General features: G+C 42.4%; 1 protein-coding gene across 1 annotated transcript; it reads right to left on the minus strand.

Moving 5' to 3' along the window:
* KLF9 (KLF transcription factor 9) lies at nt 1-25,544 on the minus strand. Its single transcript, XM_065405868.1, has 2 exons — nt 24,348-25,544; nt 1-3,554 (listed from the first exon to the last, which is right to left on the minus strand). The coding sequence occupies exons 1-2, from the start codon at nt 24,847-24,849 to the stop codon at nt 3,325-3,327; spliced, it is 732 nt and encodes a 243-aa protein (XP_065261940.1). The 5' UTR covers nt 24,850-25,544; the 3' UTR covers nt 1-3,324.
* Nucleotides 25,545-26,238: the final 694 nt, after the last annotated feature.

The raw sequence follows: 26,238 nt of genomic DNA on the forward strand, positions 1-26,238 counted from the left end.
AATTTTTTTATTCCTTTCTTTATTTGGACAATTTATATACATATGTACAAAACACCTATGCCTACTTTTTTTTTTTTACAAGTTCATGTGATTTACAAAACAGGACAGCGAAATAACTTATAAAGGATACGAATACTGTACAAAAATAAAACTGATTAAATTGTTGTAAAGGTTGGTATTTACAGTGTACAGATCATTAATCTGTAGTAAAACAGCATTTTGAAGAACATGTCCAGTCTGGTGTGTACTGAGCAAAGTCCATCTGCAAACTGAAAATAGAATTGTTTATGTAAGTCATCAAAAATTGTTCACAAAAGTAGTATGTTGTATAGCTATACCTTTAAAGCCTTGGCTTCTCTATGCAATAGTGAAGGGCTTTCTTAACTGAGGAGAGGAGCTGTCCTAACTTCAGCACTATTAAGTATTTCCCGAATAGTATGACAAATACATATAGTATTAGAGAACCTGATTTTTCTTTCTTTTCCAACACCTGCAACAGTCTCTTACAGAAATTCAGTTTAAAATACAAATGACTATCCTGCAATTTGTTTTGTATGTTAAATCCATTATCTGCTTTCACTCAAAAAACAAAACAAAACCCAAAAAACAAAAACAAAAAATTCCCAAAACTTTCTCAATGTATTTTTTTAGTGGATAATGAACCATGTTAATCCCATCTGGACTGGACTGAGATAGAGTATGTATTAAAGCAAATTAGAATGTTGGGTTCTGTTTGGGAATTTTTATAGAGAGGATCTTCTCACAAATATAGACATGAGTTTATACATTCCATTTTTGTACCTGTGAGAGTACCTTACATTTTTTTTTATAACATGAAAAACAATTTAGTGACATTTGTTTAAATATACATTCTGCCCCAAATGTTCAAGCTTGGTTGCCTATAGCTCGACACCTATATCCATATTTAAGCTACTACTGATAGTTAAAATGGCCTGATTTTTTTTTTATTTTTTATTTTTTAAGAGGTACTGATTACCTACAGCTCCCAACATAGTCAATAGTAGGGAAGGACACTCAGCATCTCACATAAGTCCCTAATTTGCTAAGTACTGCACTTGTCCCACATAATGGCAACAGTACACACAGAACAGCTGCTGGATTGTAGAACTGACTCTAAACTCTGTTCTGAAGGGTTTTTTTAATAGAGAAGGGGAGGACGAGTGTAAAAATATTACTTTGTGAGTTGCTGGGCTACCACATGGTCCTGACCCCAAGGCAGCAGTTACAGTACTGGTAAGCAGAATACATTTTTTGCACTGGGTCAATAGATATAGCCAGGCTACCTATTTTATTAGGAAGAACAAATGTCCCTACAACTTATTTTGGACACCAGAAATTAATGCTTGTTTCTTAAAATAACTGTTTCAAAAAGCTGAAACGGAGGTAGAAAGTGTGCTTGGTTTCCTGATGTCTTCACTGAAGAAAACGCCTCCCTTTTTATTCCACAGACTGCTCAATATCCCTAATGCCTTAAAAGCAGTTCTCTTCACATAGACAGAATTTCTAATGAACTACACAAGTAAAAATGCTATAGACAAACTGATCTCTAAAGCTGGAAGCCAGGTATAATTGTAGAAGAAAATATTCTACTTCTGAGTAGATTTTTTTTATTTCTAGGAAGCAAGCTTTTTTTATCAGGTGAAACAATAAGAAGATAACTGTAGCTGCAGGTGTACTAACAAGATTTTATATACAAAGTTTTACAAGAGGACCCAAATAACATCCCCAGTGTAACACCACTGACTTCAATGTGGTTAATTCAGAGATGAATTTGGCCCTGGATGTCTGTAATAGGGCTGCACCTCACCTTCCTTCTTTTGAAGGAGGGGAAAAACAAAAGACCAGAAGAATGTTTCTGGAAAGAAAAGTGTGTAAACATAATTCTCCACCATACAAGTGGATGAAGAGGGAAAAATCCTTAATACATTTTTTTAAAGTTCATGCTTTTAACTTAACAAAGATGAAAACTCAGATAATGTAAATGATCTTAAGTTTTCCTTCAATGCTGTCTTAACTCCTCTTAAAGAGCAAATCATAGCTTTTAAATAAATGTAATATTGCCATTATAATAAAATATGTTGTATATGACACACAAGTACTATACAAGCTATCTAGGAGTGAGGCTCATGTCATAAGGAATAATATGACATGCCTTCTTTATTGTAGTTCTAATTATCTCATGATTTCCCCCTCAACTCTATATAACAGCTATGAAAAGATAAAGGAGACTTAGCTGTTTCCATTAGCATAGAGTGCTCTTAAGGAAAGATCTAGTCTCTCCATAGCACACACAACTCCCACTGGAATTTATAGGAGTTGGACAAGTGGATGAAGAGAATAAATCTTTAAGGCAAGTGTATGAAGAGAATTTTTTTTTTTTAAAAAGCAGCAGTTTCTAAACATGGTAGTTGCTGTTGTGCATCCATTCAAATAAAACAGCAGAATAAAGCAGTTAGTGGCATTTATATAGTACAGTACGGTATATATTGTCAAATGAAATTATAGGAACAATTCAGAGAAGTATATTTCTCCTTTCATACTCCTGCCACATTATTTAGGCTGACTTATATTTTTTTCTGGTAACTGAATAATAGAGCTAAATACACATGATGTCAGAAAAAGTCAGTTTTGCCTTTTTTTTTTTTTTTTTTTGCTTAAAGTATCAGCTTAAGTTGTACACAGTTTTATTGGAAAAAAAAATTCAAAAGTATAGTTCATACAAAGAAAAATTAGACCCAGTTTTCTTTAGTATAAATTCAACTTACTTTTGTATATCAATCAGGTATTATTAGTAACACATGTAATGTATTAACAGTCTTTAAATGATGGATCATTCTGAGATAGAAGTGAACCCACTTCTAAAATGTGTGCTATGGAGTTTTACTTGAGAATTATTTAAGTGATTTGGAAAGTGGTTTTACTAAACAAATTTTAAATACAAGCAGCATTACATTGTTCAACAAAACATGTTTATGACACAGCAATCACAAAGACCTTGGAATCACTATTGTGGAGTCACAGGTCAGACCACCCAGTCAGACATATATACACCAGTGTTGATTCTTTAAGTTACAAAAGAAATTAATCATCTACTCTGATCCCCATCTCTGCCCCCAACCTCACTCAGCAGTCACTCGTTTAAGACTGTTGTTATCAGCACAGGGGACAAAATATTTATTTTAAATTTCAGCTACATGTGCTTTAAAAATGCAAGTAGGGAATATTAACTGTACAGTGGCAGACTTCTTGTGCTGATCAGTTATGCCTTTACCAATGTCTTTTTCCCCCAGTGCAGTCCATCATTCAAAATGAGGTGGAGCTGGACTTTTTCGATCTCTTAATCATGCTTGGATGAAACTCAGTGTGGCGACGGGCATGCTTTGTCAGGTGATCGCTCCTCATGAACCGCTTCTCACAGAGAGGGCACCTGAACTGCTTTTCACCAGTGTGGGTTCTGTAGTGTCGAGTCAGCTCATCTGACCGAGAGAACTTTTTAAGGCAATCGGGCCATGTGCACGGGAATGGTCGCTCACCTGTAGGAAGGTAATGATAAAAACAGAAAGTTTAGAAGGAAAAACAGGAATCTAGAAGTTGACAGCAGAGCAATACCAAATACCACAGAGCTTACACAAATCAATAAACATATACATGTGTTGCTTAATGACAGTTAAGGTGAGGTATTAGGGAATACCTCACCAATTCACAACCTGAAAAGCAGGGGAATCAGAGGCGCTGACTCTGTGGGTACTCCGGGACTGTAGCACCCACAGGAAAAATAATAGCACCATCAGCCCCGCTGATCAGCTTCTCCCCTTCCCCCCCCAGTGCCTCCCACCTGCTTGTGATCAGCTGTTCAGCAGTGTGTAAGAGGTTCTGGGGGGCAGGAGGAGGAGTGGGGGCGGGGCATGCTCAGGAGAGGAGGTGGGAAGGGGCGGAGCAGGAGCAGGAAGAGGCGGGGCACCCCCTGGAAAATCACAAAGTCGGCACCAATGAGGGGAATAACAAGCTAAGGGGGAAAGTCTCCTGCATTTCTTACCACTTTCACATAGCCTATAATGCCATAGTAACACCCTGCAATGCTCCATACAGTTTCATGTCTCCCTCCAACAGATACCAAAAACCAGTATATACCCTGACTTCTTCAAACTCCAGTGCAAAATCTCAAGTGGCCTCTGAAGCTGTTGTATGAGCAGATGAGCACATCTGACTGCCATACATTCCATACAGTTGAGAAGTTTTTCTGCCTTAACACTGCTGAGATGATTCTTAAGGCTTTGCATTAGAGTACAAGTTTGATGAAAGTGGGGGTACGTATTGCTTGTGGGTATCTGGTGGAGGGGGAAATGAAACCTTGTGGAGCATTGCAGTGTGTTATTGACAGCGCTGCAGGCCATGTGAAAGTGGCAAGAAATGCAGGAGACTTTTCCCTTACCTTGTTATTTCCACGCTTTTCAAGTTGTCAGTTGGTGGGGTATGTCCTGAAGCAACCTTATCTGTCACCAAATGAAGCCTTTGTGTATTAATTTCCTAATGTTTTATACAGGTTTCATGTACTTCAGTGAATTGGTCCCCAAGGGAGAGATGCCAATGGTTGAAATGCAAAATATCTGTATTTTGAGGTCATGCTATAATTTACATATTCCAATAGTACTGATTATAGTAAATTATTAATGTGTTATGGGATATCTCTTTGTGTAAATTAAATAAACCAGTTATATTTAAAAAGAAAACTTGAAAGACAGACTGTCACATGCAACCAGACTATCCCCTCACACAGGTCAACAGCAAGGTTTGAACCCTTAACCCTCAAACCAGATCTCTATTGCTAGAGCTACAGGAGTATTTGCTACCCTCAGTTAGGTCAATCACAAGAGGACCTGACACACACTTTCATAAGGGGTTACTAAACTGTTTACCAGACAACAGTAGCATACTGGAGATCAGGAATCCTGGGGTCTATCGTTGGGTCTTGAAAAGAGAGTCTAGGACAGGGGTTGGCAACGTTTGGCACGCGGCTTGCCAGGGTAAGCACCCTGGCGGGCCAGGCCAGTTTATTTACCTGCTGACGTGGCAGGTTCGGCCGATCGCGGCCCCCACTGGTCGCAGTTCGCCGTGCTGGGCCAATGGGGGCGGCGGGAAGCCGCGGCCAGCACATCCTGTCCGCGCCGCTTCCCGCCGCCCCCATTGGCCTGGGACGGCGAACCGCGGCCAGTGGGGGCCGCGATCGGCCAAACCGGACGCGTCAGCAGGTAAATAAACTGGCCCGGCCCGCCAGGGTGCTTACCCTGGCGAGCCGCGTGCCAAACGTTGCCGACCCCTGGTCTAGGAGTTAAAGATAGGCTAAGCAAAGCACGTTCAATCAGAAAGGCTGTGTGGTGAAGGGATACTAATTGAGTCTGCCATTGTTAATTCTGGCTTCTACTTCTGACTGTACCTGCAGTGACCTTGTGCAATGTCTGTTAACATATTTTGTAAAATGAGGTGCCAGCTCATACTTGCCTTCTAGAATTGGGGTTCAAGGACTTGACTGATAATCAGGGTGGTGAGATTCATGGGAATATAAACCACATTCAATAGAGGTGAAATTTTAATTTATGATATCCTCTTTTCCAGCTCAGGGAGCTTCCCCCTAGGTTAGAGGAGTATTGGGTAGGGATGGCTCGCGTTCTCTCTCTCTCTCTCACCCGCAAGTGACCATGTTACAGCATCACTGCTCATTACAGCAGGTTTAGTGTAATGCATTTCTTTTCAGTTATGGAGAAAAGTTTAAAATTATGATGCCAATGAAGGACACTTATGTATAACCGATACTGTATTAATCATTGCATGAAGAGCAATGTGTGGTGCAAAGCACAGATCCTAGGGCACTTTAGTTTTCTTTCAAAGGTTGTTGGAAAACAGGTGAGACAATCCAGTGTAAAACTTCAGAAAAGGGGATAATTTGAAGCTGATTATTCTCTGTAATAACCCAATTTTAATCAAACTGCCATTAAAAATATAAATAGTTTTAATCTTTATAGTCTACATTTTGGACTTTTGCCATCTTAATGGGATTCATACTAAACAATGGTTTTAAACTTAAAACTTCTGACTCATTTTTAAACTATGGAGTCAAGATCAGCAACTCTACAATACTACCTTTCATACTCTGGCTTATTCATAGATTCATAGATTCTAGGACTGGAAGGGACCTCGAGAGGTCATCGAGTCCAGTCCCCTGCCCGCATGGCAGGACCAAATACTGTCTAGACCATCCCTGATATACATTTATCTAACCTACTCTTAAATATCTCCAGAGATGGAGATTCCACAACCTCCCTAGGCAATTTATTCCAGTGTTTAACCACCCTGACAGTTAGGAACTTTTTCCTAATGTCCAACCTAGACCTCCCTTGCTGCAGTTTAAGCCCATTGCTTCTTGTTCTATCCTCAGAGACTAAGGTGAACAAGTTTTCTCCCTCCTCCTTATGACACCCTTTTAGATACCTGAAAACTGCTATCATGTCCCCTCTCAGTCTTCTCTTTTCCAAACTAAACAAACCCAATTCTTTCAGCCTTCCTTCATAGGTCATGTTCTCAAGACCTTTAATCATTCTTGTTGCTCTTCTCTGGACCCTTTCCAATTTCTCCACATCTTTCTTGAAATGCGGTGCCCAGAACTGGACACAATACTCCAGCTGAGGCCTAACCAGAGCAGAGTAGAGCGGAAGAATGACTTCTCGTGTCTTGCTCACAACACACCTGTTAATACATCCCAGAATCATGTTTGCTTTTTTTGCAACAGCATCACACTGTTGACTCATATTTAGCTTGTGGTCCACTATAACCCCTAGATCCCTTTCTGCCGTACTCCTTCCTAGACAGTCTCTTCCCATTCTGTATGTGTGAAACTGATTTTTTCTTCCTAAGTGGAGCACTTTGCATTTGTCTTTGTTAAACTTCATCCTGTTTAACTCAGACCATTTCTCCAATTTGTCCAGATCATTTTGAATTATGACCCTGTCCTCCAAAGCAGTTGCAATCCCTCCCAGTTTGGTATCATCCGCAACCTTAATAAGCGTACTTTCTATGCCAATATCTAAGTCGTTAATGAAGATATTGAACAGAGCCGGTCCCAAAACAGACCCCTGCGGAACCCCACTCGTTATGCCTTTCCAGCAGGATTGGGAACCATTAATAACAACTCTCTGAGTACGGTTATCCAGCCAGTTATGAACCCACCTTATAGTAGCCCCATCTAAATTGTATTTGCCTAGTTTGTCGATAAGAATATCATGCGAGACCGTATCAAATGCCTTACTAAAGTCTAGGTATACCACATCCACAGCTTCTCCCTTATCCACAAGACTCGTTATCCTATCGAAGAATGCTATCTGATTGGTTTGACATGATTTGTTCTTTACAAATCCATGCTGGCTGTTCCCTATCACCTTACCACCTTCCAAGTGTTTGCAGATGATTTCCTTAATTACTTGCTCCATTATCTTCCCTGGCACAGAAGTTAAACTAACTGGTCTGTAGTTTCCTGGGTTGTTTTTATTTCCCTTTTTATAGATGGGCACTATATTTGCCCTTTTCCAGTCTTCTGGAATCTCTCCCGTCTCCCATGATTTTCCAAAGATAATAGCTAAAGCACTGTACAATGATGCTAAATACTTGAGGTGAAATCCTAGTGAATCAATGAGAGTTTAACCATTGCCTACAGTGGGGTCAGGATTTCACCTTAGATGCACAGTGACTATGTAAGCAAACAAAGTGCCAATTTGTTTCCACCACTAGTTCATAAACAGCTGTTCAGGAAAGCACTTAAGCATATGCTTAACTTTATTCATATAATGCTTAAGTGCTGTCCTGAACAGGGTTGCTTTTCTGAATCAGGACCTAAAATCTGCTACTTGTTGGTTTTCTAAATTGAGATGGAGAGTCCTGATTAGAACACTAGTGTTGTGGGATCTTTAATTTTTACCAAGACAGCTGCCAGGGGGGTGTCAGCCAGTGTATTTGTATAGGACAACTTGTAGGCATGCAGATCCTTTGGTAATGAGTGCAATATAAAAAGAGCTCTATAGAACAGAATGACTAGAACTTGGTTTATGTGAGTTGTATCCACAAACTTGGGCTGACTTTCTCTTTCCTTTCTGAAGCATGTCAACAAACACCCCTCAAAAATGCGATGATTATTTTTGAATACACACACTCTTCTGGTACTCCTGTTTCACTAAGCAAAGTCATCTGGAGTTGTGAGAAAAGAAATCAAAGGGGGACCCAGGCCCCCAACACAGTTCCAAATAGAGAAAAACAAAGCTGCTCAACTTCCTGGTTCAAGTCAATTCAATTCAACTTCCTAGGCTAAAAAGTTACTGTCCCTTTGTCAGATCCAGCAGTATGGACTGATGTGCATCTGGGTGTAGGGAGCAAAACCCATTACCGTAACCTAAAGTGCATTGCTGAACACTTTCAAAAACAAAGATGTCAAGAATGGGCAATAACCATTAGAGGTGCCCTAGGCACCCACAGGCTGCATTCACAGATATCAAAATCCCTAAAATTAATCAGTGAAGATGGCATGAGAGGAAAGAAGTTAGAGCTGAAGGAATAGCTAGAGGAAGAAAGAGAACCAGGAGAGGAAAGTATCACAAAGGCCCATTGAGGATAAGATGTCAAGGAGAGGATTACTGACAAAGTCAAAAGCAAAGAATTCAGGGAGAATGATGATGGGAGTAGATTCTCTGAGATCTGGCCAGAAAATGGTGGCTTTGGACCAGGGGTACTCAAACTTCATTGTAGTGCGACCTCCTTCTGACAACAAAAATTACAACACGACCCCAGGAGGGGGGGACTGAAGCCTGAGCCCGCCAAAGCTTTGGCCTGGGCAGAGAGGCCAAAGCCGAAGCCCAAGGGCTTCAGCCCCAGGAAGGAGACCTGTAATTTGAGCCCCGTCGCCTAGAGCGGAAGCCCTTGGGCTTTGGCCCAGGGTGTGGGGTTTACGCTTCATCCCTGGGTCTCAGTAAGTCTAAGCCAGCCCTAGCGACCCTATTAAAATGGGGTTGTGACCCACTTTGGGGTCCCAACCCACAGTTTGAGAACTGCTGCTTTAGACCTTAGTGTCTCTCTGTCATATGTAGATGTCAGAGCTCGATGTCCAGGCTCTGTAAGCAGAGGATAGCCTCTGTATCAATGGAGGCTAGGCGTTGTAAACTGCCCTTCTGATGTCTGGTTGGGTACTCTTCCACCACGTGAGTTATTGTCTGCAATGAGGTCCCACAGTCAAAGTGTAGGGAAGAAACCAGGCCAAGTTGTCGCATAGTTGTGGCAACTCTGGACAAGCCAGAGAGGAGTCTGTTGAGGTTGGTCCAAGATGTATAATCATATAGACAAGGAGGAAGGTGCAGTGATGCACTCCTGAATTTACGTAGTGTGTTTGGAAGCATCGGTAGGAAAGAGAACCTATCTATGATGTAGTTTTCAGCACCCTGGTGATGCTGATCTTCTGTGCATGTAGCGCTCTTGTCCAAAAGTGTGTGAGTTGCCATGGCAAAGAGGTGTTGATAGATTAGCAGGGGTGTAAAACCCCCAGTCCCCAGGAGCGGGACTCCTCCTCTGAAGATGAGCAGACCTTTGAATTGGCACAGTGTGTTGTTTCCGGTCTGAGAATGGGGCATCAGCCAGCCAGAGATGTAATAGGCTAGTTTTGTCAGACTTAATAGTCTTTCATTGAAGGAGCTATGTGCGCTAGCATATACAGACTGAAGGTTGGTGTATAATTCAAGCAGTCACTAATAATATGAATGACAAATTCTTCATGTCAACAAGCTGAATGTGGCAACTGCTCCCCCAAAACATGGAGCCCTATTCAGCTACACCAAACAGCAGGGACCAAAGAGTCTTCTCCCCAGGAGGCTCCCAACAGTTTTCATATCAAGGCAGTATGGGAAGAGATCTTTATTTTCAGGAGTCTCAGGTGCGGCCAGTATGTCCAGCTACGGTTGAGTTTTACTCCCAAGTATTGATAACTGGCTAGAATTTCAGAAGCCATCCTGGGACACAGATTGAGAAGAACTGATTGGCAAGACAACTGTTTAAATGGAAAGTGGTTGCCGTTGCCCTGGTTTCATTGAGAATTCATCTCCCCTGCTGGAATACGTGGTCAAAATAGCCATGTGTTGGCTAAGCTTCTCTTCAACCCTGTGGAAGTCATTTCTGGGGCCTGCAATACAGATGTAATCAGCATACACGTACTTCTTGGCCTGTGTTTCAGGAAGGTCATATGTGTATACAGTGAACAAAAGAGGAGCCAATACTGACCCTCTTTAGGAGGCCATTGTGTTGACATGTAGGGTGAATGATTTTCTCTCCAACTTGCAGGATGAAGCTTTGGTTATTGATCATTTCTTGAATGAACTGCACCATCGGCCTACAAGGAATAATTCGCAGCAGCTTGGCAGTCGGCCCAATGTGCTACATGGTGTCGTAGCCTGCTGTCAGATTCATAAGGACTATGCCAATTTTCTTTCCTGACTCGAATGTGTTTTCTGTGTCTCAGAGTATCTGCTCTTGGGTGCATCTTGACTCCATTCTGAATGTGAGGCAGCTGAGGCTACCTCGACTACCTCACTAATTCACATCAGGATTAGTCTCTCCAACAGCTTGTAAATAACACACAGCAGAGAATTCAGTCAGCAGCTCTCTGGGTCTGTCAATGGCTCCCCTGGCTTGGGTACAGCTACAGCCTTTGCTCTGCAGCTGGGTACAATGATTCAAAAATCAAAATAGCCAGCTTTTGGAAACTGGCCCAAAGTGAGAAAGAAACACTTGGATGTAATCTAGACCAGGAGCCTTGTCAGGATGCAGTTGATCTATAGCTAGGTCAAGCTCTTGATTGGTAAAAGGAGACATCAGGTTCATGTCCACGTTCAGAGCCTTCCAATCACCATTTTAACTGCACAGCTGAATGCTCTGCCTCAATTAGAAGTCTTGCCATTGGCCACCAGCTGGGATGTGATGGAGTTTGCTGTGACTGGGTATTCTCTCTTGCCCAGATTAGAATCTCTACTCAGTCTCTTACTAGTTTGCTAGGCTTTGTGACTGGAATGCATGACTTTAGTGAAAGTGGTAAAAGCTGAGTCTAATGGATGAAAACAGTCACTCAGATAATATATTATGAAATTTAGTCTTCTAGCTACACCGCATGCCTTGAGACCTGTCAGACTTTTTTGCCCCAGACTGAAAAGGATATGCTAGGACTCTCTATGTTGTTAAACTAGGACTCTTACGTTGCCCATGAGGTGGGGACATGACTCTGAAACTATCTTGATTTAAAATTAGCCCAGAAAAAGCCTGGCCCTTGGTCAAGGAAGAAGGATAAAAGGAGTAGCAAAAGTAGTGAGTCACTCTAGAGCACTAGTAGAGAGGGGAGAAAGCCACTTGTTTGAATAATTCTAACTCTTGGAGCTCTGACTATGGTTTTCCAGGTTTCTCTGTTTCCCACTCTACCTTTCCAAGTGCAGTTGAAAGCCTTTTTAAACAACCACTGCCCGGAAAGGAGACATTATTTTAATTTTATAGGTCTGCTGTGCATGCACACACAGGCCATGGTTGCATCTATACTACAGAATGGGGTTGTTGGGAGTTCATAGTGTAGAGCAGGGGTTCTCAACTTTTTTCTTTTTGAGACCCCCCCCCAACATGCTATAAAAACTCCACTGCCCACCTGTGCCACAACAACTGGTTTTCTGTTTATAAAAGCCAGGGCCAGCATTAGAGGGTAGCAAGCAGAGCAATTGCCTGGGGCCCCATGCCACAGGGTCCCCCACGAAGCTAAGTTGCTCAGGCTTTGGCTTCAGCCCCATGCAGCAGGGCTTCAGCTCTCTGCCCTGGGCACCAGTGAGTCTAACACTGACCCTGCTTGGTGGACCCCCTGAAACCTGCTTGAGGCCCCCCCCAGGGGGGTTCCAGACCCCTGGTTGAGAACCACTGGTGTAGAGTGTCCATGTTAGCCATCCTGTTTTGGGTTTAGGTCTCAGGGCCGCCCAGAGGATTCAGGGGGCCTGGGGCAAAGCAATTTCGGGGGCCCCTTCCATAAAAAAAGTTGCAATACTATAGAATACTATATTCTCCTGGGGGCCCCTGCGGGGCCCAGGGCCTGGGGCAAATTGCCCCACTTGCCCCCCCCTCTGGGCAGCCCTGTTAGGTCTACCCCAGATCCTTGTACAGCACTCTCCTCAAGGGTTTCAGTTGTACTGCCCTCTCAATGCCTATCTCACACCTTCTGGCACAAAGTCCTGAAGCACTGGCTTGCAGGACATTTGGAAATGCATTCTGGGACTCCAAGAGAATTGTGGGAGAAGAGGTCAAAATCCCATCACTCTTTGGGAAGCTCAGCAATAACCAAGGCATGAACTTAAAATGGAAGTCAGGCTGAAATGTCAGAGCTCACTCTTCGCTCAGCAGAAATTTTTCTGCTGGAGCTCCTAAAATAAAAATCACCAAGTATTGCAGGAGAGGTAATATGTGGTGTCCCTGCATTACCTGTGTATACCAAAAATGCCCTAACCACCAGTCGATAGTCAGTTTCTTTTCCCTATCCAGGGGAAGCAATTTTCAAATTTCAGGTATATTTGATGCACAGTGGGAACATTTTTGAAGTCTCAAAACATTTTGTGGGACAGAAAAGTCATTTCCATGCAGGTCTCACGCAGAAGTTAGGATAAGCTTAGTGCATGATACAAGAAAATATTAAAATTTTGAACTCCTGAAGAGCAGATAGAGGTAGGAGAAAGGGGACTGTCCTCTTTTCTAGGCTTTCAGTGATTCTGTGAGCCTGCAAATCCACTGCTCCCCTTGGCCATGAAGCCATACTTAAAGCCCAGAGAAATGGTGATTAAATAGCTGATTTGACAGAGACTGTGGTAGTGGAGAGTGCATTTAGAAGGCTTTAAACAAGGTGGAGGTGCTTGCTGACGTGCAGCAATAGTGCAATCGGCAACAGTGGACATCATATCTGCCTGTTGCATTCTGCACAACATTTGTGAAAGCAACAGTGAAGTGTTTAAGAGTCTGTGGAATGAGGAACTTGCAACAATTTATGCACAGGCAGACAAGCAGCACTACCGGAATCTGTAACACTTGTTAATGTTGGCGGTACCAGGCACGTGAACCAAATGAATCAGAGATGCTTTGTACACATTTTGCCAGGGTAGTGTAAAGAGGGTGTGGTGATAATGTTCATTCTTCCTGTTCAAGCCTGAAGGGTTAGCATGTGCTACCCTTAAATATCTTTGTTTCCTTTGTTGATGGTGGGTTTCATTTTATGTATGCACATATCAGTTTGAGTCTGGGTAAAGAATATTATGGCATAATGAAGTGGTGATGTAATGAAGGTAAATTAAAAGTATATTTTATGGATTCTTAACACTGAAATAAATTATGCAAATTTACTTTATTTAAAACCACAAACATTCAGGCCAGCTCCAATAAGTAACCAGAGAAAAATAACCCAAGCACACAAAAATTTAGTTTACGGGGCTATAGGGCCACAAAATGTATGTCCGGCATACTCCAGTTCTTTGTCCTGTTCACCACCAGAGTGCCAGGAGACCACAGCAGAGGGAGCAGACAGGGATGAGCCAGTCCAGTATGGGCTGCAGTTCTGTACCATAGCATCATGCTGAGGTGGTTGTACAATGCAAACAGGTGCTGGGAGAATAGTGCTAGCTGCCTTTGCTTCTCCATGTATTCTCTTTGAAGTTTTCTATGGACCTCTTGATCCGGCAGCGTCACTTCACTATCATGCCATATACATTCCATCATTGGTTTTCTGTCCTCTTGCCTAAATTGGTCTTGTCTTTCCAAAAAACTACCAGCTTTTTCCTTCTTGAATCTAAACATTGTATCAGAGTCCCTTTACATGCCCCTCTGTGAGTCATTTCCATTTCCTTCCAGTGAGATGGTCAAGTGTTCAATCATTTGTGATTCCTGATGCCTTTGCTGTCCCATTCAGTGATGTGCCAGCATTTCCACACTGGGCCTGGATGCAGTCGGGCCCTCTGAAATCAGAAAGAAGAAGAATGTTAATAGGCTAATTAATGACATTCCAGAGTTGTCTGTACCAAGGAATGCAATAAAGTAACTGCTTCTGGTTCCTTTCTCACTCCAATGCCTTCTTACAGCAAGATGCTCTGTTCTTACTATTTAAGCTGGTAAGGATATAAACTAACATTCTCTCCCTAATTTAAAACCAATTCTTAGCCAGCGGGAATGAAAACAGTGTGTGCAGGGGTGGGGCTTGGTGGCTGTAGTTCAATGGGACTAAAAAATTGCTTAATCCAGGCAAACAGGAAATAGAGAGGATCTTTGTGCTGAGGATTCCAGAACGGGAAAGGATGGGTCGGTTTGAACAAGTTAGGAGCAAAGTTGATAATCCTACACTTGAGTTGTTCTCATGGCTGAATATAGGACATGTTCTGGGACTGAAGAGGTGTAGTGAACTTCTGTGGGTGTATAGGGAAATTAGCATTACCCCTAATTTGATTGCTCAGATTGAGCACTGATTTTTACAAAAGACTTCCAGCGATTACTCACGGAGGACTGTGGAAAAACATGGCTAAAATACATTGTTATCTCTTCTAGATTTCTGCCCTGCATTGTTGGCTGACCACAGTGAAGTCTGACACAGTCATTATTCCACACCCTCACTGATGGTTAGTATAGAGCAGCTTGTTATCGAGTAATGCTTTTGCCTGTGTCTCATATGTTAAATAGAAAGGCAGAATGAACTTGATAAGAGTGGATAGCTAAACAGATGCCTTTGTCTGATACATGGGCTGACTGAGACGACATCATGTACATGGTGGGATCATGCTGCCCAATACTCTTCTGCTTTTACATTTAGTATATTTCAGGGTTTGTTTGACTCTTGGAACAGGTTTTCCTTGCTTGACCTCCATTTTGAGCCTGGCCCTGTGACATGTCTCAGCCAGCTGCAGTTCACTGCATGCCTGAAACGTCTGCCCTTACTTGGGACACCTGGCCGTGTAGCCAAATGTGGAGAACTATGGTGGGGCTTGTCCATCCTGACAGAATCTGGGGGAGCTGAACCGGGGAGGGAGGGTAAAGAAAGCTGTCACTTATGATGTAATGGCAGAGCCAGGGAGAATGGGGTCTTCTAGCACCATGTGATCTTGTAACCACCCACAGTAAGAGTAAGGTGTTTGAAAGAACCCAAGAACATGTTTCCATAGTCCCCAAGCATGCAAAACCAATCCGGATTGCTGCAAATAATAAAATCCAATGTACCTTGTGTGCTCCTTTGTCTCCTACGTCCACCCCCAACCTGTTTGGCTGCTGTAGCCAGATCTTGAGCTTCTCCAAAGAGGTCTTGGAATCCTGGTACGGTTTCAGGCACCTCCTGGTCCTGGCCCACATCCCTTGTCATGGACTGGGCTATTATGAATATTTTTCCTTCCTCTTCTCCTGATGGCCCAGGTGCTAGGTGTCACAGTGCCATCCAAAGTACCTCAGGCTCTGTAGATGGATGAGTGCCAAAAATACTGTCCAGTTCATTGGGAAAAAAGGTAGGTTTTCCTCCTTACCCAGACTGGCTGCAGTTATCTCAGGCCCTTTTACTTTTCTCCTGGTATTGTCTTTCCCCCAAGTGGGTGATTCCCTGCCACACACTCTATTTGCATCACTCAGTCATAATCCAAAGTTTTCCTAGAGTTCAACTGCAATTGAATCTCTCAAGCACCTGGGTATCTGCCTCTGGCCAGCTGGCAGCATTCCTGCACAATAGCTTTTTCCTTCTGAAATATGTTCCAAAATTGGCTTGCTGAAACACACAATGACCGCAAAGCTATGGGTGCTGGCAAAAAACAGCACACAATGAGATCGAAGGTATGCAGTACTATATATATATATATATATATATATATATATATATATATATATATATATATATAAGCAAGGGACTTCCAGAAAACTTAATCCTGAACCAACAAGGTAGAAGAACTAGGCCAAACAGACCCCCTACGTAGTGGCTAGTGCTCTGTGGGACAGTGATGGGAGGACAATTTGCACCATAGAGATTATTGCACCAGCACTTTGTATCTACAGTGGCACTGTACCAATGGCGCAACACAGTAGCTAGCCTTGCTTGGAGCAAGTACCACCCACAGTGTGGTATGTTCCTGTGCCCCGTAGATAGTAATTTTGTGGGCAGACACATGACAGGTGTGCTGGGAGATTTAAATGGCAGTTAGCTTGCCAAATTGCTCAAGTATGGGTAAGATCCAATGCCACCACATACACATAACCACCAAACTTAATCTCAGTATTGCTATGATTCCTTCAATACATCTTTGACTGCACCAATTAACATCTGTTGCCCCTATGTTCAGAAGCAAAAAAAATGTTTTCATTATTATCTATGAATTCCCTAGTTTAATAATTATTCATCATGTAAAGTGTACTAGACTATTCAACAGGACAACCTGAGACTCTATCTGTCTTAGGTATTTATAGGGTGCCAGTCACTATAATTAGCATCAGTTCTCAAGACATAAAAAAAAAAGATCCGGAATGCACCTTTTGCTGCATAGGCACCGACCACACATAGTGCAAGGTGAAGAATGAAAGCAATAACCACTATCGTTGGTTTACTTTACAATTATCAGCAGTACTGGAACGCCATTCTGGCTCCCCCAAAAAAGTGCTGGCAAGGCATTCCAGAGCATTCCGGCACAAGAGTGCTTGGCTGGCATCTAAACACAGGATTAAGACAATAGTAAGATTATTTGAAATGGGCTCTGTTCTTGCTAGCCTAGGATTTGGCCATTTAAACTTAACTTGGTTTTCCCCAACCCTTTCCTCTCTTTCAGGTTTGGCAGCTCTGTCAGTTTATGAATGTGAGGATGGTGCCGTATTGCAGGTCAGTGAACTGAAGGTGAATGTACTCACCCATAGTGATCCTAATGGATGCACACACAAACGGACAAAATCAGGTTAGGAAGAAATATACCAAGTGTTCTCCAGTACCAAGACACAACAAGATGCAATAACTCATTAGAGTCAGCTCTTCCAATATGTCCTCTGCTGGCAACAGGAGTTACATTCTTGGTGTGAAAGGATAAAGTAAAGCAGTTGAGATAGGGCCACTTTGTTGCTCTCTGATTCCCTTCTAAATGTGCTTTTCCTTGCTTTGATTGGGTAGTGTGACCACTAACACTTTTTGGTAGTTTTCCAAATGTGAAATTTAACAAATACTTAATTCTCTTAAAAAACAACAAAAAACAGAAATACAAAAAAGCATCAGAAAAAGCATATGGAAAATAGGAGAATGATTTTTGCCTAACTTGCTCAACCTTCTAGCCTTTCAAGCAATGTAATTAAATTTTATCAAATATTACAAACAAATAATTTTCTCCTGGATACAGAATCTGTCCATTCAGTCTGGTAACAATACAAGTTTTCACATTTTTATAAATCCCTGAGAATAATGGTTTCACACATTTTTATCAAGATGCCCTTTGAGCACTGCTATCTGATCTTCAGCCATATTATAAATGCATTACCTGTGTAACCTGTACTGAATAAGAAGCTTAAAATGTTAGATCTCGGATTTTCCATTTGAAACTCAAAAGCACCAAGAAAATGCTCCAAACTTTCCCCATTAAAATACACATCTGTACTGTCTGACAAACTAGGGATAGTTCAGAAAATAAATGGGAAAGTAATGTAGTCAGGAGCAGCCTAAACTGATAAGGAGCCTGGATTCACGATGCAGTTTGTGTTGCAGCATCAATCAGTTGTGTCTCTGTTGTGACAGAAATGCTGCTCCCTGCCTTCCCTCCGGACAGTAGAACTCAGATCTGTGGCTCCATGTCTCCGCCCTTAACCTATCACTGAATATCATCAAGGGCAAAATGTCAAAGGAGGAGTTTAAGGGCATAGCTGCTGTTATATTGTTACAAAACTCTAGCTAGCACTGTTGGACTGGTTCTGACTCACATATTGACATGGGTTGCTCTAAGGCCCTATTGAGGAGGCAGAGAATGTATATACCTCATGCACTTTATAGCACTCTCAAGGGGATCTATATCTTCCAAGCACTTATAATACAGGGAAATCCTTGTTCATTATGAATATTTGATATACACAAGGATCTACAGCCAAATCTTAGGAGCAAGTGCATCTGCTGCATGGAGCACTCAGGGCCTCTGGTCTGCCTGGGTTCCCTAACTGAGTAGGCTTCTACTAATCCTGTAACAGCCCACAGAATTGGCCTCCTGGTACCTATGTTGCTGCCCATTTCCTCTCTTGCCATATGGGGGAAGACCATCATCACCAATTGCCATTTGTCCAATTACTGGCTTTCTTTCACCCTTCTTGTTTACATCCTCCTTTCACCTTCCATATTTTTTTTTATTAAAAACGTTAAGCCTATAAACCCTAGCTCTACCCTCATTCAAAATATAAATTGGCAACAAAGAGACTATTTCCAAGATAATGTGCTGTACTACTCTAAATCAACCATCCACCCACTTCTACCCTGGTCTCTCCACTGCACCAGTGACTTCAGCGTCGACTGCCCATCTATCTGCAACTGCATCGCCTATGGTTCTGTACCTTCTATGCTATTCCCTATGCATGGAATAGCCTTATAGAGTTCATTTGGAAAACCCAGATCCTTGCCACATTCAAGTGTCTCCTGAAGACCCACCTCTATCATGATGCCTATGGGAAAGCTGCCACTGATAACATCAACTCTGAGAAGTAGTTTGGATATAATTGTACATATCCTATTTTCATTATATTTGTATACACATTCTAAAGATAATTGTATATGTATTGCATCCTTCCCCTATCCTCAAGACAAAGAGAGAGACAGTCTTTAAATTGTGAGGTCCTTGGGGAATATGGCCAGGCCCTCTTTTCTATTTGGAAAGTTCCAAGCACTTCATAGGTGCTACCAGAAATAATTCATAATAGTAATCTTGCCCTTAATAATGTTTCAGTCTAATATTTAATTTTAGTGATGTCTTGGGTTTTAATTTTCAAGCTAGTTTTGAGCAGGAGTCATGAGGCAGGCCATAGGCAACCAATTATCAGATGGTTACTTTTGGTCTCTGCAAGAGGGGCTGGTTTTGAACTAGCAGTTAAGAAGATAAAAAATCTCTGATCATGCAGTTCCCCTTTTCTTGTAACTTAGTTTGGTATTTCATCTCCCATCTTCTATCAGCTTGGACAAGATGTGCCTGTGTGTTTTTAGTTTCACACCAATACAACATACACGAGTGGTCACCAAACTTTTTGAACTTGCTTAGTTGGTATGCATGGGTGAAATGGGATATTAGTAAAAGACAGACCATAGGTACAATGAGTAAACATTCTGAAACCATTTTTCAAGATAGAATAAGATAAACATGAAAAATTTAAGGTGGCAGTAACTATTGATGGGCATCTACTTTAACTAAGAGTGCTAAAGGCTGGAAAGGCAGTGAGAAATCAAATCTCTGCCCTGGAAAACAAGTTCACATTGAGAAATGCCAGGTTGATTTTAAAGGTTCATGAAACCATGGAGATGAAGGGGGGTTTTTTTTGGTTGGTTATTTGCGGGGGAATGAAGGAAGGAAGGAATCACTGAAGATGGATAGTTAATTCTACAATGTGTAGTCATATATGTCCCTGGCCAATCCAATCAAGAAATACCTCACTGTGGCTACAGAATGTATCACTCTTGGAATGACTTTAAATCTGGCATGTGTATTTTACACTCACGTGCCGAGTTCAAGAATCCTATTTGCCCAGGGTACTGTCTTGATCTCCCTTAGTGACTTATCTGTTTTGTCCCCCTTCCAAAGATGGGACTGGAGTAATCCTTGATTTATAGGTACAGATTTTGGGTAAACTGTGGAGGCTACACCAGCTTTTTCTGTTCTCCCATTCATGAAGTAATTCTCCTGATGAGTATCATTTACTATTCCATCAGCTAAAGTTAACTCTGTTCACACTGGAAAGCGCTGAGAGTTTATTACTAAAGAATATAGCTGAATATTTGTGGTGTTATTTAATCACTGAAAACTGCAGTACACTGTTATTAACATTAACCTTTACTAGGTTTCCATGGGTATCCACTTCATACATGGCCAAGGTAAACCCTATTCCACTTTAAAACTTACTTGTTATAACAATACTGGTGATAGGAAATTGGAAGCAATGTGTAGTATGTCAATCTGCATGTCAACAACCAGAATGCTATTCCAGCTGATGTCTACTTCAGAATAGGATGGATACCTGAGCTCTGGGAACAAACTGGAAATGATACTGTAATTTTCTTTGTCTTTTGCCAGCCAAAAATTTGCAAATCTTCACCTACATTTAGCTACCATAGTTCTGAGTAAATATTGGACCTGAAATGGCAGGGCAGACACCCCACAGGCCCTAGGGTAAGTTAAAAGACAGAGTTTAACAAAAACCCTAGTTTTGTGACAAATGTCTTTCCCTTCTTCTCAAGTTTCTGTCTGTATCTATGGGCTGGAAGTGGGCAAATGGAATATTTTTTCCTCCCACAAACTTCACTTGTTGAGGCTTAGAAATCAGGACTACATTCTATCCACAAAGTTCTTTACTAGGAAGATAAATGGAAGTTCAGGTGGACTTTCCCTTCTCCATAAGGTTCTATGAAATGACTACCATCCCAACAAGTTGAGCATAACTGTACTCCTTTCCTTGCTCCCATAGGCAATCAGTGAGGTTCCTTAATTAACCACAAGGATTGCTGTTGAATGACACACAACCATTCTCCTTGTTCACCTGCCCTGCCTGAGCTAAGCATGCTGCTTTAGTAGCCCTTCAGCATGGAGAGCACAAGACAGGTCTTCCTCATTGCAATGCAAAGTAGTATTGCTAGGCCAAAGAGAAAGCCTGTTCAATGGGAGTTTAACTGTAACTCAGATTTAGCCATTTTCTTTCATAAATCTGCTCTTAGTGTATAACTATTACAGCAGTGCCCTGTGGTGTAAATTTCTGTGATAAAAATTTCTTCTTTTTCCACCACCACTATTATAGAAAGTTCAGAAAAGAACAAAGTAATCTACGACAGAGATGCTATGATTGGAAGATAAACTTCCAACTTCTAGTGATGTTGATTTCCTTTGAGACTCTACTTTTACACAACTCTTATTTACAGCAACTTTTAAACAGCCCCATACACAAGTATTGTGTCTCCTATTGCAATTTACATGTGTGATAATGGTTTTATTCAGATGCTTGAATTAAAAGGACTTATATGACAATTTGAAAAAAAAAAAGCCTACAATTACCATGTTTACAGTTTTTGCGGAGAGCCTGTGGACATCTGAATTACTATAGCAGTTTTTGGGGGGGTTTTTTACTGCTAGGTTAACATTTTGCCATACTACCTCACACGCTAAACCACTTGAGCTAGCCTGTGCATATTAGCATATCCAGTCTTATGAATTTAGTCCCGGTGAAAAACCCCATTGTGACACTACTGGAGACTGATGTCCTCTATGGAACAGGAATAGCATGGACAATGCAATAGTCTCCTTGTTGCCCTGTCAATGCGACCCATCCCCCTAGGCTAAATAGGCCACCTGGAGGGGGTCAAAAGTTAGGTTAAGGGTAACATTTTCCAAAGTGCCAAAGTGACTTAGGAGCATATGTCCCATTGGAAGTCATGAGACTTAGGCCCAGATCCTTAAAGGTATTTAGGTATTGCTCCACGGAGCATTTGAATACCTAAACCCTAAGCAGCCAGCCACTCAGGCTCCCTGTACAATGCATGGGGAGAGTTAGGCACCTAAGGAAGAGATTTTTCAGAAGCCAGTCAGCTGCCCAGGGAGTTGTCTAGGCTAGCCAGGAGTGAAATGCTAAGGAGAGGGGTGGGGCTTAGGCACCTAAGTGGCTGACCTGTTGCATGTGGCCTAGAGATCGGTGCCTCCCGCAGCTCAGGATCCTCAGCCATGAGCCCTCTCCTGGAGTTAGGCACCAGAGTCAGACCAGCCACTTAGGTAGGCCATGACCTACCAACCAAAATAGCATCTCTCTCCCCTGTTCTCGCTTGATACCTTTCTCTCACACATTCTACATTTCCCTGTGCCCCCATGTGTCTTTTGTATGGGCACTCTGTTGTCCTTCCACCTATTGGTGACCTGCCTTCAGCTGTGGGGTCTAACAGGTATCCGGTCTTAAGACATGTTCAGAGCATGCCTACCAGATCAGGCCTCACTAGTGAGATAGGCATCCCCCCATCTAATCTCACTTCGGGGCTTTGGCTTGAGCTGGATCTCTGAGCAGCTCATTAACTGTGTGGTAGCTTTGCAAATGCTGACCAGTGGAAACTAAGGCAGCTAGGAGACTTAGGCATCTATGGGGTTAGGTGGCAGCTCAGTGGCAACTTTGAAAGTGTCAGTGATGCCTAAATGGTGGACTTAGGCACCTAGGTACCTTTAAGGATTTGGGCCATAAGTCATTTACATGCTTTTGAAATTTCCCTCTAATGTCCATTCAGTCCTTAGTCTCTTCACTGATTTTGCCAACAACGTTGCAAGTTTGTCATGATGGAGTTTATGTTGTGTGTGTGTGAGATAGAAAGGGAGAGTGATGTGGAAACCCATTCATTAGAAACTAGACTGAGACTACCAGTTCATTTCACACAGGCCACTAAACAGCCATAATATAATGGTAATTTACCTTTGGCCACTACTGACCTATACTGCATTCAGAACACCGATGTAAACATTAATAGCACTGTAACCCTGTATTACTAGTATTTTGAGCCATCCAGTCCCCTCATGGGAGCAGACTAAAATGATGGTGAACAGGTGCTATCAAAACACAAATTGTAAAGCTGATGGAATGCACTTAGCTTTGAAAGTTAAATACAGTGGTTGAGAATTACTCAACATCTGATCTTTAAAAGCAGCTGCCCTTCTAGTTAAGTGTGTATCACACTCATGTGCTTGTATTTTAAAAATATGGGCCACATTGCATTGAAGTCAATGGAAGTGTGCCCATTTACATCAGCAGAGAATTTGCCCCTCTATTCTTGCTATGTTTATTGGGGAGGGGGAGCAAGTATTTCCTTAAAAACATTTGCTCATTAAAAATATGCTCAATACCTTCACAAAGAGAGTCTGCTAAAAGCAGTGTTATAATATAAATGGTTATAATGAAGGTGGCTGTCATATAATTTAGGACCCAGTGTGCTGTAGCCTTATACCAGCAAGTCTAATTTAAGAGGCATACCAGTCCATCATCTTTGTAAATTAGAATATTAACCACCTAACAACTTTCCTTCAGTGTGCTGATTAATCACAAGTATATTTGCCTTGTCAAGGATGGTTACATTTCTAAAGGCGGAGTTTTCACTGCCTTTCTCCTTGTCTATTTTTCAGATCTTAGTTCATTAATTACTAGACCTTTCACATTCCGATTCATGTAGGAGTTAAACTTTACATGTTTCCTTATGAGAATTCATAAAATTCGTCATCAATCCACGACCTCAGAAACTGGCCACGCCCATAATCTCACAGCAGAGCTCATGGGGACAAGTCCTAACACACTGGATGAATAAAATGAAGCTCTGAAATCTGACTGGGTAAGTAGCTAGTCAGAAGCTAACTCGTCATCCCCTATTTTGTCAAAATTGTATGCTGTACTAAGCAGTGTTATTTTAAAACTCTATGAAGACTCCTGGCCAAACATGAAGCCAGCTTGGCAAGCATAAAAAACAACAAGCATGAGGCTAAAAGAACACTGAGCAGTCCCTAAAAGGCTCTACTGCATACAGGGCGTGCAGCTGCCATGCAATTTTTGGTTAATTCTTGCTACTCTCATAGAAGCAGATTATACCATTTTTAGACTGAACAGCTCCTCTACTGGCCTGATCTTCCCAGTGTAAACCTCAGTGTTACAGATGCAGGGAAGAGAAAAATATCTCAATAACATGACAAACCAGTAGAACACCCTTTGCTCTCTACCCTAAACGTTCCATATAATTTCAGTAACATACTGTGCTTTCATAGACTGAATGTAGCCAGAAAGCCATTGCATTCATAGCTAATAACAACAAGGATGAGACACAAAAATGGAGGATGGGAGGAAAACAGGTTAAATAGTAAGATAATTTCTAAGGAGTTCAAACCAGGACAACCAACTTCCTTAACATTAATATTTGTCTATATTTGCAGCATTTAAGAACAAGGATAATGTTCATGACTTAAAATCAGTGTTGCATAGCCAATGCTGCCCTGTAACACTGAGTTAACCCCGACAGCCCCCTCTGCAATTGAGAGACCACAGCTAACCTGTATGCACTCTGTAATGGGCTTTAAGATGGGAGGATTTTCCATAGACTTTGCCACATCCACTGTATGGACACTTGTGTCTCTTTTCAGTGGCTAGTTTCCCCTTTGCAGGCACTCCACTGTGGAGGAGAGAGAGAGAGCTGGGCACACTGCCAGAATCCTGTCTTTCCACTGGGCTGTGGGAAGGACTCGACCCAGATTCAGTGGTCACGTCGCTGTCTGATCCTACATCCTCATCTGGACTTTCTACACTGTCACTGCAGATGGAAGGGGTTGGGAGGGGTCTGTACTTGTTCAGGTCCAACAAGCTTTTAGCAATTGTGACCAATGTGCAATAATCCTTCCAGGCATCCCTGGGGTCATTCAGGTCCTTGGTCACTTCTTCATCAGGCATTTTCAGTAGCTCTGCATCCTCAGCCCCCTGTTCCTGTACCACAGAGCGATTGGAAATGGAAACCAGACACTGAGCAGCAACAAAATCCATGTAGGCAACTGCTGACATTCTGCAGACGAGTAACCACCAAAGAAGAGAACCAAAATCCAGGCACCGAAACTTCTCTGTCGTACCCCCCCGGGGTTTTTAATCAGCGCACTGGTGCCTTCAGCCTGCAAGATCAGTAGCGAGGGGGTGGGGCGGTGTGCGTTAGTATCCAAGCAAGGAGTCGAACTCAGCCACTGATCTTTATATAACAATCCATGACTCCAAAGGCAGCATCCACAATCTGGTGCTACACTAGGGCTTCTTGCACTCCTAGACCCCTTACCCGTGATCACCAGAAACTCCAGATTTCAATTCACTCCCAATGACAAGCACATTGACGGGCTATAATAAGGCTCTCTCTTGGAAATACTGTCACTAGTGGTAATTTCAAGTAATCCAGCGTTTTAAAAGGACCCAAGGTGTGTTCCCCCACCCCCAAAAGAAAAAATAATAATCGCAGGAGGAGCTCTGGAAATGCACCCAGCCGCTTTGCCTTCGTTAGAATTCCCTGCACATTCACCCACTCATCAAGACGCTCTGTTGAAATAGCAGACAAAGCTCCAGGTCTACAAGACACTTGGCCCCCCTCTGCCCACTGCCTGATTCACTCCCCCCTCGCCTGCCGCTCCTCACTGTTCCGGCATGCTCTTGCTCAGTAACAATTTCGCAGAAGCCCATCACGTAAGGTTCCAAGCCCCCCACCAATTGGTCAGCGGGGAGGGTGATTCAACTCTGTTTACCTTCTCCCCCTTCCAGTCAGAAGAGCCTTTTTGCATGAGAGGTGTGTCTATAAACGAGGAGCCCGGCCAATCCTAATATTCCCTCCCAATGCCTCGTGCTACTCCGGGAGTCTGAGTGCTGCGATTTAAAAGGGCGATGGGGGAGGAATCTGAAATAAATATATAATCGTAATCACTTATTACTGAGCTCCAGCTTGAATAAAACTCTCTTTAGCGAGCTCCTTCTGACTGCAGCTTAATCTCGCAGGGTGCCGTACACTGCTGCTTTCCGAATGGACTAAATCCCTTTCCTTGTGGTTTAGCTATAGCCCTCTCTGCCTAGCAGGTTTCCAAGTTTGGCTTTCCAGCACCTATAGGGTTAACTGCCTAGCTGGAAGTCCTACAGTCCCAGCAACCAGCTGGCCAATCGAAAGTAAGTTGGCTGATGTCACTAACATTGGCTTAGCCAATCAGAAAGAAATTCCAAACAGGGCTCAACACTTGTAAACCTAGAGAGCTGGAGTGGGAGACCCGACCGAGAGTGTGCTGTCGTAGGAGTTTAGACTGCAGACGTAAAGGGGCGAAAATAATTGTAAAGCCACTGACCTGCAGCCACCTCTCCACCCCAGTTAAAAACCCATAAGTTCCATTCTAGGGAGGGTTGTTGTTTTTTAAACCAGGGCAGGAGTCT

Source organism: Emys orbicularis, chromosome 6, assembly GCF_028017835.1.
Source record: "Emys orbicularis isolate rEmyOrb1 chromosome 6, rEmyOrb1.hap1, whole genome shotgun sequence".
Classification (NCBI taxonomy): domain Eukaryota; kingdom Metazoa; phylum Chordata; order Testudines; family Emydidae; genus Emys; species Emys orbicularis.